Raw genomic sequence first — 19200 nt, forward strand, 5'->3', positions numbered from 1 at the left:
TGTCCTTGGCTTTAAAAAAGTATTACATGGTAACCAGCTCCTCCTCTCATTCCCACAGCTCTTAAAAACCAAACACTGCCCAAAAGAAGTCTTTTCTTAAACACTGGCAGTCCCCTGGAAACCTACTGATGATTTTTCCTGTTTGCCAAGTGGGATTCATCATGTTAAGTCCAGACACTTCACTACAAATGAGGGTTTCCTCCCCTTCCACCACAAAACAAAGCTTAACCAAAATAATTACGAGTTTTGAAAAGTGTTATTTTGCTCTTTTATATGCACATCCCAAACTGAATGACTGTACACTTCTAACATTACATGTTTACTTCAAAGGAAATGTAACAGCAGTGAATGGCAGGTTAGACTTAAAAGGAGAGCAGAGAGAAGGCAACACATGAAGGTTAATAAACATGGAACCACAGCAGGTAAGAAGATGTAAAGGAAAAATGAGAACCCATGAGTGGTTATAAAAGACTGTGTTTTTCAGAAGAGTACATGGAAATCTTGCTTAGGGAAAAGTCTTCATGGTAGGAGGGATCCAGGAAACTAACACCTACTTTTCAGAAAATGCTAGAGAAAGGACATCCAGATACAGAATTAAAATGTGTTAACAAAAAGCTTCTAGTCCTAATCTAACACATCTTCCCCACAAACTACTCCTTTTAAAAGCAGCCGTCCTAAGTCACAGTATGACTATGCTTCCAAGAATACCTAAGTAATTTCTGGTGACTGATACCATGCCTACACTTGCAATTCCCACTTACACTGAGTGACTGAGCTGAGTAGTACCTTACTCAAGACTGGAAGAGTCAACTGTAGTTTAGAAAGGCTGAAATGTCCTCTGGTTTACTAATACTGCTATTGTCCTGTTAGGTGCACTGAAACAATAATTTTGTTTTTCCAGAAGCATTAACACCCGTGTTTTCTCCATGGGCTATTTTGACTAAATTTAACACATTGTTGTGGTTTAAGTACAGTAGGTCCTAGACCTTCCACAGCCAGTGGAATAACATGAGGGGAAAGAACCAAAAGGGTATAAGTGAGGAAACTCAGGGTTTGAGACAAAGAGAGTTTCAAAGCTATAGCAAAAGCTGCATATGCAAAAAAAGTAAAGCAAGAATTCATCACTTCCCATAAGCAGGCAGGTGCTCGGCCATCCTCAGGGCAGCAGGGCTCCATCACACATAATGGTGACTGGGGAAGACAAACGCCACCACTACAAACATCCTTCTTCCCCCAGCCCTATATGCACAGTACAACATCACATGACAAGGAATGTCCCTTGGGTCAGCTGGAGTCAGCTGTCCTGGCTGTGTCCCCTTCCCTACTCCCTGTGCACCCCAAGCTTGCTCACTGGTGCAGCAGGGTGAAATAGAAAAGGGCTTGAAGCCATCCAAGTGCTTGAGTGCTGCTCATCAATAACAGAGAGCGTCCCTGTGTTATCAGCACTATTCCATGCTGATGTGCAAACCCAAAACACAATACCATGTGGGCTACTATGAAGAAAACAGTAACAAAAAAAGTCTGTAAATGACACCAGCAAGAGCCCCTTGGTGATATTCAAACCCTTACTGTATATGAAAGCTGGTTTTATAGAAAACAAGTTTCCTATTTCCAGTACTGTTTAACAGCTCTTTCTTGGGAACCCAACGATTTTATTCCTACACTCTATTCTCCTTTTCCACAACTTCTGCAATATATTTCCTTATTATACATTTTCCCTACAGCCTGTGACACCAGGAGACCCTGCTGTGGAGGACTTAGCAGAGGACCAGTTGCCTGGTTTCAAACAGAAATTTGAGGAGGAGTTGACAGAGCAGCCCAACAAGTACTGTGAAGCTCTGCTAACAAATACACCAGGTTAACTCCACTGTCCCCTCTTGATTTCACTACCTAAATAGTTCAAACATGCTGTAGAAAAGGGAAATTTTCCAACGGTGTCTAGCAGACTGTTTCAAATGGCCATCTTTTCTTGAGCAAGTGGAAGTAAATCAACATATGTTGCAAGGCTGCTTTCAGTCTAAATTCTGATACATCGCTTGTTATCAAGATGCAAAATACTCAAATGGTTTTGGTGTTTATATTTAATCTGAAGCCCTTACTTATATAAAAATATTAAAATTGAAGTAAAAATTAATAACTTATAATAAGCAATAAAACTGAAAGTACTTACATTAAACTTAATAATGTCATATATCAAGTACCGCGGGACAACCTGTCCATTAACCTTGTCGATGATCATTTCCTTAAAAGAAAAGAGAAAACATGGGCATTTTTTTCATAAATACAGAAGAAGAACGTTGACACATTTATATATGCATATACCTGCAAGCACGATGCAAACACCAGCCACGTCTTTATTACAAAAAAATTTTACAACAGGTCAAGATTATACAAATAATATTGTGGTCTTAAAAGTCTCTCAGTAAGCATTCAACAAAACAAACACCAGGAGGCTGTGCTAGGGCTTCCCATTCAGATTTGCAACATTTATTCATTAGTTTCCCCACAGCTTTCAAAGTCTTGAGTGAATAATGAGTTATAGAAAAGAAACCTCAGTAAGAACTGTGATCCTAAGCCAACCAAGCACTACTGGCAATCTTGCCCACAGTGAGAAGCACAACAGAGAGGAAGTACAAAACAAGCATTCACATTCATTGTCTATGCTCAGGTTGGATCTTTGAATTTTGAAAGTGTCCTAGGCAGCACTGAGAGCTGCAATTTGCTTGAACGCTGTTGCACTGTGACTAAAGAGGACGGCTCCTTCAGACACAAGTATCACAGCCACTCTCTGCACCACATGAAGCCAGTTAACATTCAATATGTACCAGCAAATCAGACTGAAAACAGGCCAGGTGGGGAAAGAACATTATTGATCAACATCCAAACACAAGTGTGTTTCCTGAACGTAATGGTATGGGCAAAAATACAGACTCCTTACATGGGGGCGTTGCATCTGTAACTCAGGCTTCCTATGACAGGAATTAGACATAGTATATAGAGTTTGATGAATCAACAATGAAGACTGAAAATGTTAACAGTCAACCACTGGTAGATGTTTTCCAGAGACAACTCTGAAATAACCACTTCTCTAAATGCAATCCATCTTCTCCCTACCTCCCTCCCCTACCTGATTCTTGGCTAATAAGTGGTAACAGCTACAGATTTATTTTTTTTTTAATTAAAAAAAAAATTAAAGTTAAAAGTTAAAATTCCAAATTCACACAAACAACATAAAACAACTAAAAAACATGAAAATAGTTCACTATGACATGATGAGAGCAAACTCAGGAGTTCAAGAATTATTCCAAAAAAAGAACATTACATCATCTCTATTTTTGTTTAGTTAATGAATGTCTTGCTATTTTTATGTCTTACAACCTTTTAATTTCTCTCAGAATCCATGGATGCTACAAAATAAACCCAAAAAAGTCTGATTGACTTATGTAAGATTAATTTTCAGTCTGTACAACAATAACAAGATTCTTTAATTATACCTAGCATCTAACCACAACTTGCTTTGAAAAAATACCCAAGCAGTTCAGTTGTAAAAACATAGATTTGGTTTAAAGCAAACATAAAGCTTGAAGCACTGAAAACTGAAGTAGAAGACATGAACATATCGTTCCCAAAAACCACTGTGAAATCTAAATTACCTACTTAGTATTTTGGAATTTCTTCCTCTGTGAACACAACACTGAGATGGAGACTGGGATTTCAAAGCCACGTGCAGCATGGCTCCCTGAGTTGACCTTACACATCATTCCACACAACTACTTTTTTTAAAATTAAAAATTAAAAAAACATGAATCCAATGAGTGGAAACTATTCCCTTGTAATATTCCAATATCTTCCCTCTCAGGATTAAAAAATACAACAAAGAGGACCAAGAACTGTTTTTAAACATCCTTTGAAGTGTTTATTTTTAACTTTTTCTCTACTTCAGACACGTATACATTTTTATTCTATTACTGATCAAACAAGCCTTTTTCCTCATCTCCTCCCTTCTTTTATTCTTCCCCTGCCTCCTGTTCTCTTTGACATCCTGACTGAAACCCCAGCTACCAGAGCAAAAAACAATAGCACAATATGCCTTAGAAGATGAGATGACAAATTCCTGCACTGCTCATCTCCATCATGACAACAACACTGCCTGCTCCATTAGTTACGCCAATACAACTGTCATAAGGCAAAAGCTGCAAAGTGAGCATGGGAATGGTTCCGATTAGAAATGCTCTAACACATCATTATTTTACAATCTGATTTCAGAATCTTCCCTGAAATTATCAGAATTGAAAAAACACACCAGGGAACAGACCCCAGAGACAACTTCAGAGAAGATGGGAAAATGTAGTATTTGTGGAATGACCACAATTAAACTCACTCATTCTGACCTGAGTAATAACCTGGTACTATAAGACTATATTTAAGCCAATTTTTAGATAACTAAAAACTTGAACCCAAACCCTCTCACATGACATGCTAATATAACATAACATTATCCCTAAGGCACACCTGCGTCTCTGCAGCTCCTTCTACAGACTCCATGCAGATTTACAGCCAGTATTGTGCATTTCAAAATTGCATTAAAACTGTAAAAGTTACTCCAAGCCTAAGGATGACTCTGCATTTTCTACTCAACTGTTCCAAAGCTAAGCAGAATGCCAAGAAAGCTCCTGAAAATAGCTATTTAGCTTTTTTGCATGACAGCCGAAACATTTGAACAAAACTGTGCATTCCCTCAGATAGCACTATGGATGCAAAACACTTGGCTTCTAAAGGAATAAGTCATACTAGTCACCTGTAGGTGAAATTTAAATTAGCTTTAATGAGCTTTGCAAAAAACTTTCTTCCATGACTGAACAATTGCAACTGAAAAGCTGGAGATGAGCACAGAGTGGGGCAGATCTGTCATCACCCAAGACGTCACTGATCACATAAGAACTGTTTGCAAGTAATTTCAGCCCAAAATGAACCACAAATGCATCTGAAATTCTCAAAGACAACCACATGAAAGGCTTACACCAGAGGCCTTAAAGCAAGTTAAAAGATCCCTGAATGCATGGAAATTGCCTTTATGAAAGTTTCATGTATACTGTCATTTTAAATAATGTTAGGGAGATATTAATCTTTTGTATTCTTAAAACAAGTAGAATTTTGCTACATGGCACTGATATTTCTGTTTTCTGTTTCCTTTTTTCTCATATTTTTAAGAATATTCTAAAGCAAAACCAATTGGACCACCTTAATCTATACTTTCATTCCCTGAAAGAGAGAAAGCTACTTCAAGGACAGGAAGTATGAACTACTTGAGCCTGTAATTAAAGAATTCATTTCAACAGCCCTTCAAGCACTAATTAGTAAAATATGTTAAGAGAAAAAGCCAACTTCTTCCCATGGATTTAAAAAATAAAATAAAATCAATCATGCATATATCTAGAATAAAGGACCATTCATGGAAATTTTCATTTGGCATCAACATTAGGCAAATATTCAATTACAAAGCTAAGTTCTTCTGATGCGTCAAATAATAGGCAAGTCTTATCCTCAAACCTGTTAAAGGAATTTCAGTTGAAAAAGAAAAAATTCCAGCAGCATCTTTTTATTTAACTGACCATACCGAAACAAATTTAGAAATTTGTACTATGAAAAGTATTTATCCATTGAAAGGCTTTAGTTCTATCTCAGGGTACTTCATTCAATCAGTACTTGTTCATTTCATGTCACTTTGCTTTCCACTTCATTAAAAAATAATGTAGGAGGGAAAAAAAAAAAACACACTAAAGACTGATTTTATTCCAATAAAGTGAAACACCAAAATGCACTATTAACAGTCAAACTTTTAGAGAACCACAAATTAAGCAAAGTTATAGTTCATGCCCTGTGGGTACCTGAGAGAACTTCAGTCATTCTTAAGAGACTTAAACCATAAATCTGGGGAACACAACACACCAGATCAGAGACTCTCTTCCATGCCCCACAGCTACATTGTGCACTTATCTCAATATCCCTGTGTTCCACTATACACATATCAGCCACCTTCACTAAAACATCTGTTTGAAATAAAGAGAATAATTAAATAAACAAATGAAAGAGCAGCCATTTCCCTCAAGAACACCTAGGACTGTACCATATGGACACTAGCAAGTCATTACTTTCTCAAGAGCCTTAGAAGTAGCAGGGGGAAAAACAGCAATACCAGGCTTTTTATCTCAAAAGCATGGAACCTAATGTATGCCATCAAAAATAATATGTATATCATTCAGAAGCTGCCTGGCTGAAGAGGCTCCTACCAGACACGACAGCTTGTGCAACCACTTCTGAGCTGACAGCATGGCATTTCTTGCATTATGCTCTCAATTTTTCAATGAAGCAGAGGTGGTGGAAAAGATTCCATTATCTGCTTCTCTGTCCCTGAGACAGCACATCGTTCCTCGCAGTAATTATCCTCACAGACTCAATTTACACACGCTTCACATGGAAATGTGTGCTCAGTAAGACACATCACTCACAGAAGTGACATTCCAAGTAGAATACTGACAACAAGAGCCTGAGAAAGGAAAGAAAGTTAATAAAGACAATATGGCTGAGAAGTGCAATAGGCTTCAGAGGATCAACATGGAAGCTATCTCAGGTACAAAAATACTTCATCAAGCAGGACTTACAGCAATGGAGAGTCTCTAATACTACTGAAACTGCATAAAAGGAAACTGCATTGATCTATTAGGGTAAGAGCTAGTGAAATTCTCTCGGTCATGTGAAATGGGACAGTCAAGAATGAAATAATTTCTTCTTGTGGCTACAGTTATGAAAAGTTTGCCACCAGCCCAGCCTCCAAATACACAACTCTATATGTTTTACAACTTGGTTTACAACAGGCTCAAAAAGTTCATTAGCAAGTTTACACAATTTAAATTAGCATAGCAACTTAGAAATGTTTTAGCCATAAACAAATACAACTAAGCCATTTCTAAATCATTCAAAAGTTCAGATCAGCTGAAAATAAAGGTGACAAAAACAGAGACATCAATTCACAAAAGTGCATCAAAACATCATGAAAATTTTATCAAATTTTAGAAGTATTTCCATAAGCTGTATAAAATTGACCATGTTTACTATTTCAAAATATAAAGCTGTAGGAAGAGATAAGTTCTGCAATAATTTTTTAGATTTTTCTTCAAGGCTTTTCTCATATTCAGAGAATGTCATCTCAATACCTTGATTTATTTCAAAGACAAACAGCTCCCCCCAGAGCAGTCATCAGTCCTATTCTGTAGGTTAGTAATTTCTTACAAAAAGCAACTCCCACATTCAGCCAGTGACTGAATTTATATTCCTCCTGAAATCCTATGATTCACCGATCCAGGCCAAAAACTTGGCCCCGTTTATGTACAAAAGCAACCATCACTGAAATAGTTACAATAATTATACAATATGCTCCTTACCCCGTCTAGAAGAGTGTTTGTTAGATGTGAGCGAAGATCTTTACGAAACGGAAACTCCAGGTTGGATACATGAAAAATAGAGTTGTCTCTATCAATCATATAAACTTCATTCCTGCCATCAATCAGCATCATATACCTGCAAAGGCAGTGTTAAGATATTATAATTATAGGTAAATCCTCAAAATCTCTATTATTTTGTTTTATATTAAGTGTTAAAAAAAGTAATCATGACAGATATTATTTTTAAAAATATTTTCAAAGTACTTTTTTACATTTGAAAGTTTAAACCTGTAAACTAACCAAAGGGATATCTCAGACCATATGATGCTGTTCTCAGCAGCAATAAAAAATGGGAGAAGGAGGAGGAAAGAGGGGACATTTGGATTTATGGTGGTTTTCTTCCCAAGTCACTGTTGTGCACCATGAAGCCCACCTTTCCTGGAAATGGCTAAACATATGCCTGCCAATGGGAACTAGTAAAATTCCTTATTTTTCCTTATATTTATCTCAACCCCTGACCTTTCTCACTTCCACCCTTCTGATTCTCTCCCCTATCCTGCTATGGGATGTGTGAGCTTAGTTGCTACAGGAGTTAAACCAGGCCACACCTTAGACCTTCCTTTCACAAGGACAAACACTGCAGAATTGGGCTGCAATTCTTCAACTGAGTCCATGTAACAGGCCTCTTAAAGCCCACAGAGAATTTTCATGGGCATTCTGTATGGAAACAAAGTTTTTGTTAAGCATACCTCTCTGCATGCCATCTTCCTTCATAACTAGATGACCTGGGTGGTCCCTTCCAATCCAAATCATTCTATGATCCTATGATTTCTATGATTCTGTATCTTACTTCAGAGAGATGCTGAGAAGCAGCATATGCTGACTTTGAAGACAGAAAAAAAATCTCATCTCAGGACAGTGAATTACTTTCATGTAAACCCATCTGTCTGGGTCTCATGGTAATATACCTCTCTAACTTAGAATCTGAACAAGTTCTCTGCTTGAGAAAGACATTAAACTGATCCAGATATGTCTTATTTTGAATTTTTTTTCGAGGTTTTTTTAGCTGAATGGCTGAAAACTCCTCTACTCTCTCAATTTAATAAACTATTGAAATAAAACTCTGAATATTGTCCAAACAACAGAATTTATCAAAATTCTAATTACTATCAACATAAGATGGAAAAAAATTGGTCAAGGATGGACTGAAAAACAGAAGCATTTTATGAGCAGCTAATAATTGAAAACGGGCAAGAAGCAAGAGATAAGCAAGGTTTTGGTGAAACTGAATTTATAAATTATTGAGGGATTTGAGCTGGTTGGTTGGTTGAGGTTTTTTGTTTGCTTGTTTCACTCAAAAAGCTTAAGTTCATGTGCTTAATGTCAGGTTTAAAGTTTTATCCAGATGACACTACAAGCATTCATGGAGAAATCTTGTGGACTTCTGAACAGCACATTTCCGAATATTATTTCGATGTACCATGGCCATTTATATTTTAAGAAGTTAATTAAGGTATTAGGAGATAAGCACTTACACCAGAATAGAGAACACGCCTCTGGGCAACACCACAAAGGCAAAGAAAGAGCAATGATTTCTCAAACACATTCACTGGAGACAGAACACAGGAACTTAACTGTCACACATTGCACTGCCCACTGTGAACACTACTTGCTATTACAGCTGTACATTTATTACTAATTACCTCTATTGTGCGAGCACCCAAAAGCTCCAATTAGCAACCAGGCCCCATTGTTTTAGATTCTGGGCAAGCACACAAGATGTCACGGTCATCAGATGGCTCAGTCCCAATGTAAAACCAGACAAGTGAATAAAATAATAAAGGCAGGGCAGCAATAAGACCAATAACACAACTGCTCATTCACCTCTGAAAACTATACATGGAAGTAGAGGATCATATTTGAGCTACAAACATAATCTCTCAAAACTGTCAGAGCAATCTCTACAAACCAAGAAATTCTGACAAACAGAGGGACATGATGTCCATGCAGATTAATCTCACAAGCAGATAAAATATCCAGTCATAGAAATGGTAAAATCTAAAGTTTCATTAGAAGCTACTTTTCATTCACTTCTGATCCTGAGGCAAGGCCTGTTATTAATTCTAACTGGACAATATTATTAACAAAATAATTCAGGAAATAGGATGAAAATTTCATTTGCAGAATGACAGTTCTTGGCATTAGACAAACAGATCTCCAAACCACCTACCAGAGTATTAATAACTTTAATTTTTAAACTTTAAAAACCATGAACCATCAAATAAAGTTTTCCCTTCAGAAATCAATTATTTTTAGCATACCCAAATAAAGGCAATTGGATCAAAGGCTCATTTGCCTCCTCCAATATCCTGTATCATGCAGTCCACATCAGTTGGGCCCCAAACAAGCTAAAATAATTACTAGGCTTCTATTTTCAGTTAAGTTTGTTTTGTGGCGGTGGTAGGTTTTTGGTTTTTACACAATTTTGAAGCTGACATGAGCTACACTGAAAATCCTAAGTTAAAAAAAGAGGTTTCTCCTTTATGTGCATTTCATTAAATTTGAAAGTGCATTTCAGGAAGCTATTACTTAATGCATAAAATAAGGTAAATTACTTGGTGTCCATCAATATATGGTCACTGAGATTAAGGAACAAGAACAGAACTGCATGTCCCAATGTCCAAATCCAACACTGTACCCACTGGAACACGTGGCCTCTGCCCTCTTTTCCATATTATTATGATTCACAAAACTGGATTTGAAAATACTCCCCCAACACAGCACCTCACTACACATGGTGTAGTGCTTGCCAAAATATATTTACCACAAAACTGATTGCCTGAGTATTCACAGAAGTTTTGCTTCCGACTTCAATTTTGTGATGTGCTTTATTTATGTTTAACTTTCTCTCAGCCAAAATGACAGCAACGATCTCAGCAGTGAACTTACATATGTTAATTTTGTGCTTTATAGGAGTTTTAATACCTTAAGAATAATATAAAAATACAACACAGCTTCCTCAAACATTAAGATCCTATCTTCTGAGCTTGAGTTCAACACACAAGTAATTTTCTGAGAAAAAAATCTACAAGTAGCAAATGGATTAGAAATATTGTTTCAAAGGAAGCTTAAAAATTCAGCTCCTCTAGGAGCTTTCTTTGCCCTGCAGTATTTCTTTAGACAGGCTGTATCAAAGAAGATTATTCATTTTGACACAGCGCTGCCATTGCTGCTCTTTTTTCATTTTACTTTTTAAATATGCCTGTGTCTGTATTATCACATTAAAGAATGCAAAATAGAAGAAATTCCATCATCAACTCTAAGCACGAAACACACGGCAGCTCTCCATTCCGAAGGGAGTTCATTATACAGCCTGGAATTCAGCCTTGTGCAAGTGCTGCCCTCCCACACAAATAAGCATTACCCAAATCTGAATAGCAATTAGCATCTCTAATATGCTCACTGACGCAGAGGTAACAATGAAATCCTGCTACAGATATGATTTTCAATTCCTTCATTTCCTTTTATGATTGGCAACTTTTCAAAACCACGAGCATGTCACCACTCTAGATGGATCACCTAAGATGAGGCCAAGTCACACAAGTGCTTTACATTGGACCCTGCCACTCCCTCCTGGCAAGAAGGCATCAACTTCTGGCCAGATGCATCAAACACTGAGGAAAAGGCCAAGAGAATGAAAATTAATGGCTGACAGTAGGAGATCATCTATCTGTGTCACTAAGCTGCTGCAGTTCCATGTCCTGACCTGAATCCAGACTGTGCTGGATTCAGAGTAACTTTAAATTAGAAGAGTTTGAAGCTGGCCTGTGGCACATGGAGCAAAAACCCTAAATCCCAATAGATGGGGAAGGCTCAGCTTGCTTTCTTCTATGAATTGCTGCTGGCAATGGTTACTGCTTTAGAAGATGTCTCCTCAAGGATGACAAAGCCTGGACACAGGGACACTAACACAGGAACTTACAAGAAGACTTACAGTATTATTTTCAATGTGTAAACAGAAGGAAACAATGCCTTTTTAATCAGCACACTGACAGTTCTATCACAAACACCTTCTTCAAAGATGTACATATGCTGTCATTTGCATGAATACACAGCACACAAGCCAGCAAGAGACATGCTTTCTACATGCAGAAGCTGATGCAGAATTATGTATTCAACAGTCCAAATTCCAAATAATTTTTTAAAAAACACACACACAGACCTTTGGAAGTTAGTCTGCTCTGACTGTACCAACACTTTGTATTTCTCTCGCTTATTTCTAGATTAAAGTATGCCATCAACAGTCTCCACAGTATTTTAAACCAAAAAATCCCTTAGATTGTGACTGACAGTCATTTCCAATTAACAGCCTCTAGCTCCAATATTTCTCCTTCATGACCTTGCATTTCCTACTACTAAATATCCTTCCAGTTTTATTATTCTACTCCTTAGTGAATTCAGTGGCTGATCTCCCTCATTTGTTTATCAGAACATACTTGGATTGTGCTTCAAAATACTAAATGATACAAGAAAATTAATATTTAGATCTCTACTTATGTCTTTTTATGCATTTTCTTTCAAAACTATACTTTGCCATTTTCTTTCAATCTATTCTTTACCTATCTTAGAATTCTAGCAATCTTCTTAGCCTCGTTTTCTCTAATAAAGGGCAATTTTGTCAAAGTCCAGAAGCATGAGATATACCAGTCTTTCTAGGCCAAAACCACAATTTTTTCCTTATACGAACTTCTACCAAAATGGTTGAACTCAGAGGAAATCCCATTCCTCATCTATACTGCAGACTGTGTTCCTCAGTCAAAGTAATTCTAGGTAATTCTATTAACTACTGCCCTTAGGGCAACCAAACCTGTCATTTAATAAAGAGAAAACCTGCTTTTTTTATCTATTTTTACTTCTCATTTCAATAATAATTATTTAAATGTTAAGCAAAGCCCTAGCATGATAGATCCAAACTTAGCTTCTAAAATCAAGACTTTTTTTCCCCTCAGCATTAAAATACTGTTACTGGGCTCTTGTTTAGTACATAAATGTATCTTGTTTATCTCTTGCTACACTCAGAAGCACCTGGATGTGTCACCTGTTGAAATACTCCACCAATTCTCCACCCTCATAAGAGGGTAGAATTCAGCTTCTGGTTAACTTCCACAATTTTAAGGTGTCTCCATGGGGTGAAATGACCAGTTCCCTGTGCTTCAAAACTGTCTTGGCTAAACTCTTATTATGGAGGTCAAGGCACCCAGCTTGCATTCGATGTTCAAGTGTGCTCATCATGACAACTCTGATCAGGCATCTCCAGCAGGTCAGGTTCAGCAGTAACTCAGAAGTTTTCTTTAAAAATCCTGTAGGGATTTTTTTTTTTAAATCTGAACTCTGTAAAAAATTTTTTATCCTTCAGTTATTTGGAAAATAAAATGTTATTCCTCATATTTTATCTTGCATCTTGCATCTTTCCTAAACAAAATGAATGCTTTCCTATATTTATGTTATAATCAAGAAAGTTGTCCTAGTTCATCTGCTACATCATCTAATTTAGTGAGAAGTCAGAAGGTTTCCAACAACCAGCCTCATGTTCTGAATCATTAGTTCAAGATACCACTGCCCTGACAATGCTAGTAGAGGAAAAAAAACAACTTTCATGTCTTATTGATCACCTCATATATCACAATGGAAGGGCTATGCTTGATTTTGATATTCATAGCATCATTTCAGGTGGAAAAGACTTTCAGGACACTTCAGTCCAAATGTAAGCCTAATACTTCCAAGTCCACCACTAAACCATGTCCTGAAGTGTCACATCTATATGTCTTCTAAATACCTCCAGGCATTGATGAATTGATCTTCACCAATCACCCTGCTTATTTGAGAACAAAGAATTTTATTTTCACAGGATTTGCTGAGGTGGTATTCCAGATAATGAAGTAACCTTGTCTAGTCACCACTCTAAATTGAGATACCACACAGCTTATACAACTTTTCAGTCTCCATAATTTTTACTATTCATCAGTCTCCTCCATAGTTACCACACTCAGCATCAAAACCTTATTCTTGCCCGCCACCACTCTCCTTTAAACTCTGAATGCAAGTTTCCCTTTTCATTTGTTTCCCTTGACAATGCAAGGTCCAGAGCAGTTATTTTGTGACTGTTATTGCCCCGAACATCATCAAATGTGAGCGGATCTGCAGATGATATTTACTATAAAAATATTCAATATGCCCAAAACTACAGCAACAAACACTGCAAGTTTTGATATCCAAAGGGTACCACGGCCAGGAGGAGGAGAGACGTGACCACACTCCCCCACCTTACAAGGTTCTAAATTAACTGTCAGCAGAAAAAGCTCATATAGCAGCTACTGTTTAGGGTTCAGTGAGAGCACAGAACAGGAGCTGCAGCCAAACAAGCAAACAAACAAAACAAAACAGCAAACAAATAATTAGATCAAATAATGAACAGGGTGGTGAAAAATATAGAATAATGCTGCATGATTATACAACTTTATGGTATCCTCTCACCTGGGAAGTTTTTCAATAAAGGAGACAATGGCAACACTAAGGACCATGGAAAAATGCATAGGAATTGTGGAAACTACTATAATTTCCCCTGATAAAGCATTGCAGTTGAGACTGAGCTCAAACTTTAGCTTTTCCTGTTTTATAAATCAAACATAAAGATACTTTAATTAATTTAACAGATGGCAAATTCAAAACCAGTGTAAAACTACATTTTCTATCTAAAGTATTATTAGACTGTGAAACTGCTGGTAAAATGAAGCATTTAGCTAGGTTTAAAAAGCCTATCCAGTTACAGTGTTTTTCTTGTCTGTCTTCCAGGGTTTTAATTAAGTTAGAGTGCAGTGGGGGTTTTGTTTCTTTATTTTTAGAAGGATATTAAACTTTGTGGGTTAAATTTAAAGTTGTCTTGTAATCATTATTTACAAGGTAAACAACAAAAGGTAAATTAAACTACAACTACTACATATTGAGGAGCTCCTATAGTGCATTGTGACGTGATTTGTCTGATGAAAAATAAAAGAATTGTTAACAAGCTAGAAAAGATATTATCCAGTAACAACCTTTATACTAACAGAATAATTTAAAATATTAGATTATCTTTGCTTCACCCAAATTTTCATGATACTAAGTGCATTTCTCAATTACTGATAGGAACACTGCTGAAAAACAACTGCATAGTATAATGTTCTGATTACTTTTTTTTTAAAGCTGCAAGATTAATGGAACAAACTATATCTCCAGTTTGATAGAACTCTTGAATTGTTTCATAATTTTTGCTGTTGTTGTTATTATTGTCTTCATTATTTATTGCAGATAGATTTTCAAGTTTGCTTGATCTTCTTTGGCTCCATACCTCTCCACAAACCTTTGTCTGAAAATATCTTGGAGGTCTAAGGCAAAATTCATGCCTGAAGCAACAGGCTAAAAAATATATATATAAGAAAGAATAACAAATTAATTTAGCATTAGATGACAAGTAGTTACATTGTTTCCTTCCCAAGCAAGTGAACCATAATGTCTCTGATGGAGGGCAGGTACAGAGCAGTCATGAAATGAGTAACACAGCTCTGAAAAAGGAGATCCCCTTAACCTGGAACTGATTTATGCCAGAGTGTGTTCTGGGTCAATTCCACCTGCATCACTGGCACAAGCCACAGCAGGAACACAACTGCCATTTGTGCTCACAGAGCAGATCAGCTCCAAGAGAAAGGGGATGCCCTGGATATCTCTTCACAAACTGAATGTCATTCCTCCCTGACTGAACACAAGCCGTTATGCTTCATGGATGTGTCTGTAATCCCCCCTAGGAGAACCAGCAGCTGCAGAATGTACTGTTCCACTAAAAGTGGTCTGGGAGAAAGGAAAATAAAGAAATAAGCCAGTAATCACTGATACTGGTTGCTTGAAAAGCAGATACACATGCAGGCACACCCTTTATCTGGATCTTATTAGAACATTTCAGCACTACAGTTGAAAACTCTAAGATCAGTATTCATAGCACAAGCTACATAATAAGTTAATGCATTAACTATTTATAAATAAACAAAAGAGCTTGCTTATAAGACAATCTGTCCAAATACTCAAACAGTTACATATGAATAATCAGTTAGGTAGCATTGTTCAAAGAGCCCAGAACTGTGCCAATAAAACTCTGTGCGCCGAGAGGCTTCAGAACTGTCAAGTATCAGCCCTGCTTCTCCCCAGAACAGACTTCCTGCATAGCATCTCATCAGAACTGCTCCTTAAACACTCAAGGAATGGACACAAAACCCTTCTTTCAGAGCCACGACAGGGTTGTGAGCATATGTAAATGAGAAACCACAACCTAGAGTAAGAATGCTTTCTTTGGCCATTCAAGTAAATTTAGATCCACATGAGGGATAATGGGTTCTGTCACACCTATTTATTCATTCCTCTACATTGACTCAATGACTGTAAAAAGAATAATCAGGAGATGAAGAAGCAACAAAGTGATATGGATGTGCCTTAGTAATAAATATATAAATACACCACCACCAGCCCACTCCCTCCCCCAAAAAAAAAACCAAACACAAAACCAGACATTTTTTTTATATCCAATTGTTCCAATATTAGTCCAACAGTTTATGACATTCTATGCTGCCTCATTTGACTTACAGTCTCCCAATCAAAAGAGATCTCTCCTGGTTCAAAATTAACAGTTAAATAAAATGAATGAGATATCTAAAAACAGCCACAAGTCCAGCTATGAAATCCTGACAGCTCCTCTTCTGCTGTCAAAGTCTGCTAGCCAAAGCCTAAACATGTCCTTATTGCCTACACAGTAGGGAAAACAGGGGAAATGGACAACATGGCAAAAGGAGGAGATAATGAGGCCACCTGGTACTAGACCTTCCTTGCCCTGAACTAAATAGCTTTACCTAGAGACTGGGGACATGCTAAACAAACCAAAAGTGCCTTTAATCCAAACTCAATTTACAAAAGTTTTATTTTTACACTCTCAAATGAAAACTCAAGCAACCATACAATACTTATGGGTTCTCATGCTGTGGAAAAGAGGCAAGTATTAGTCTTATAACCCTAAATTTACTGGCCAATCCAACTGTACAGGACAATTATTAAGCTGCAGAGTGAGCAACAACTCACAGCTCCTGAATCTCCAACTCTCTAATGACAAACACCCCATTCCTGCCTCCCCACCCCATCTCCTCTTCCTCTCCTACCTAAATGTAGAAAATAAAACCATCAATTAGGCATTTTCTTTTTAGAAAATTAAGAGGAATGCTGTAGAGTGGTTAACATCTATGAATTGCTCCTTTCAGCTATCATTAGAAAGGCATTTTATACATTTTAATCCTGAACCATTTATGTGATTTTTATATACTTTTCCAGAAGCATCTGACATTATATTATCATTACATGCTTCAAAGTTAAACTGCAGGTTACTAACTATTAGTACTGTAGTTTATAACAGCTATTTATTTAGAGCTTTTAGTCTTGATTGGAAGGGAGTAAAAGCTTTACTGCAACCATTTCAATAACTTTCACAACTTTAGTTTCCAGACAAAATACATACTATCTCCACTTAGATATATTATTCCAAGTAAAGTCAGTGAAATAAATTCCACATGGATTGCAGCCCCATTCTCAACCAAAATTCTTCCATCTACAGAGGCAGATATACAGAACTAGTTTAAAATGAGTGAGCTTGTTTTCTCTTAAAGAATTGTTAAAATAATTATGGAAGAAGGACCACAAAGGACAATGGCAAGTAAACAAAAACTGCAGTTTTTTTCCCCATGACCTCAAAAACTTATAAAAAAACAGTGTGGTGACTGGAAGACTGGACTAAGAACAGTCACTTCCATCTTTAAAGAAAGGTTTTTTAAAGTAAGGTTCCAAATCTCTTCTTTAAGTGTCACCCCATTTTGATAATTTCTTACAAATAATAACAGAAAAACCCTTACAACTATTTCTTTGAGCCCTTCAATGAAAATAATACAAATGTCTGAAGACTGGCTGTCCTATACACACAAGTGATGTGTAATTACCAGTTGAGGTTGTGCCCATTGCTGATAGTTATATAAGCACAATTGAATCAAGCTCATTTAACTTGGAATCAAATAACTTGGGTTAAGCCCAGTTGTTCACAAAACCTGTCACTCCTATAAAAAATCCATTTGGTCCTGAAAAGTCTATTCAGCACATGCCCAATGGTGGAATATTTCCATCCTTTAAAATTTCCCACCACTGAAACATGTCACAGCCACAGAGAAACGAATACCAGATAATGGTGCAAAACCGATTAATATTTAAGTCTATTTCTTAAGATAAGTGGGGAGAGGAAGAAGAAAAAGGAAGGTGTGGTTTAAAAGCAGCCAGATGATTCTTGTGTGGGTTCTTCACCCTATCCCATATTAGGAGGCCAACATTCCTTCCTTACTCCAAGGCCACAAACATATATTAACTCTAAACACGACTCAATGACAAGACACTCAAAACACAATTTGTAATAGTTCACCTTCTCAGTAGCTATCTGGGTCAGAAGGCAAGGTGCCCAGGGACAGAGTATTCATACCTTGAGAAACATTATTTTACTCATAAATGCTTTGTTGTGATCAACAGCCAGCCCTTAACTTCCCTGCTAACACCATTTCTGAAGACAGCTGAAAATCTCAACACCCTACATTTTTGTCCCCCTCCTCTAAATTAGGGAAGAACGCACTATCAATTTTGCAAACCTCTATTTCAGGAACTTTCCACTACTAGGAAGAAAATTTCACATCCATGAGAATTTGGTCATGTAATTTGTACAATCTGAAAATTAATCTATGGCTTCTTTCTCATTTCCAATAGCCTCCTTCAAGTTCAGCTCCACGTTAATATCTTTGCTCCCAGGAGCCAAGCTTTCCACTGCAAACCCAGGACACTCCACATCTGCTTTCATGACAATCTGGTCTCTTGTTCTTAATAATGAGTTCTCAAGTGTATGGATTTGGGATTTAATTGGATTAGTACTACTCTCCAATCTTCTCTGTCCTCCTTCATTCTCATTATTATCTCAACTTTTTCTCCCCTCTCTGAGGGGTAATAGTTTTTCCATGAGCCCATTCAAATATCTTTAAGCCTTTACAGACAGGCAACCATTTTGCTTCCTTGCCACTTAATTTTGGCTAGTACTTTTTACCTGCTAATTTCTAAAACAAACATTTTTTTCAATTTTCTCCCTTTCTTTTTTTAAGAGTTGTTCCTTAGCAGTGATTATTTTTTCACAATTTACTCTGGACCAAATTACTTCTGGATAATTTCTCATATTAGGAATTTGCAATTTCAGAGTTATGCATATAAGCTTCATCTCATTGTGTAAAGGATCAAAGAGTAGGGAAAGAAAAATTATTGAGTCACAGAAATCAGAGAGAAACTTCAACCTTGTTTTCATGACATTTATAGAAAAGTCATCTTAAAATATACTGAGTAGATTTCCTTCAAGGGTCAGAAATATGTTTCTGAAAAGGCTGCAACTGCCAAAAAAAGAAAAAAAAAAGAAATTTTTTTCAATTTCTACAAAAAAGCTGAATTAAAAAAAAGGAAGCTATCACAAGTTTGATAATATAGCAACTAAATCAAAATAATTATGTTCTCTATATATCGATATATTGATTTATTGATTGATAAATCAAACTGATTAATAAACAATCAAAAAATGCCCATCAGTTTTATCATACAATTAAGCATACATTTGCTA

General features: G+C 36.7%; 1 protein-coding gene across 1 annotated transcript in view; it reads right to left on the reverse strand.

The window, feature by feature from the left end:
- Positions 1–19200, reverse strand: part of RNGTT (RNA guanylyltransferase and 5'-phosphatase) — a 169364-nt gene that overhangs the window by 120005 nt on the left and 30159 nt on the right. The window contains exons 9-10 of the mRNA XM_063150641.1: positions 7443–7578; positions 2171–2242 (exon numbers count right to left, since the gene is read on the reverse strand). Coding sequence (XP_063006711.1) covers positions 2171–2242; positions 7443–7578 — 208 coding nt within the window. The remainder of the gene's footprint in view (positions 1–2170; positions 2243–7442; positions 7579–19200) is intronic.

Source organism: Melospiza melodia, chromosome 3 (genome assembly GCF_035770615.1).
Source record: "Melospiza melodia melodia isolate bMelMel2 chromosome 3, bMelMel2.pri, whole genome shotgun sequence".
NCBI classification, from domain to species: Eukaryota; Metazoa; Chordata; class Aves; order Passeriformes; family Passerellidae; genus Melospiza; species Melospiza melodia.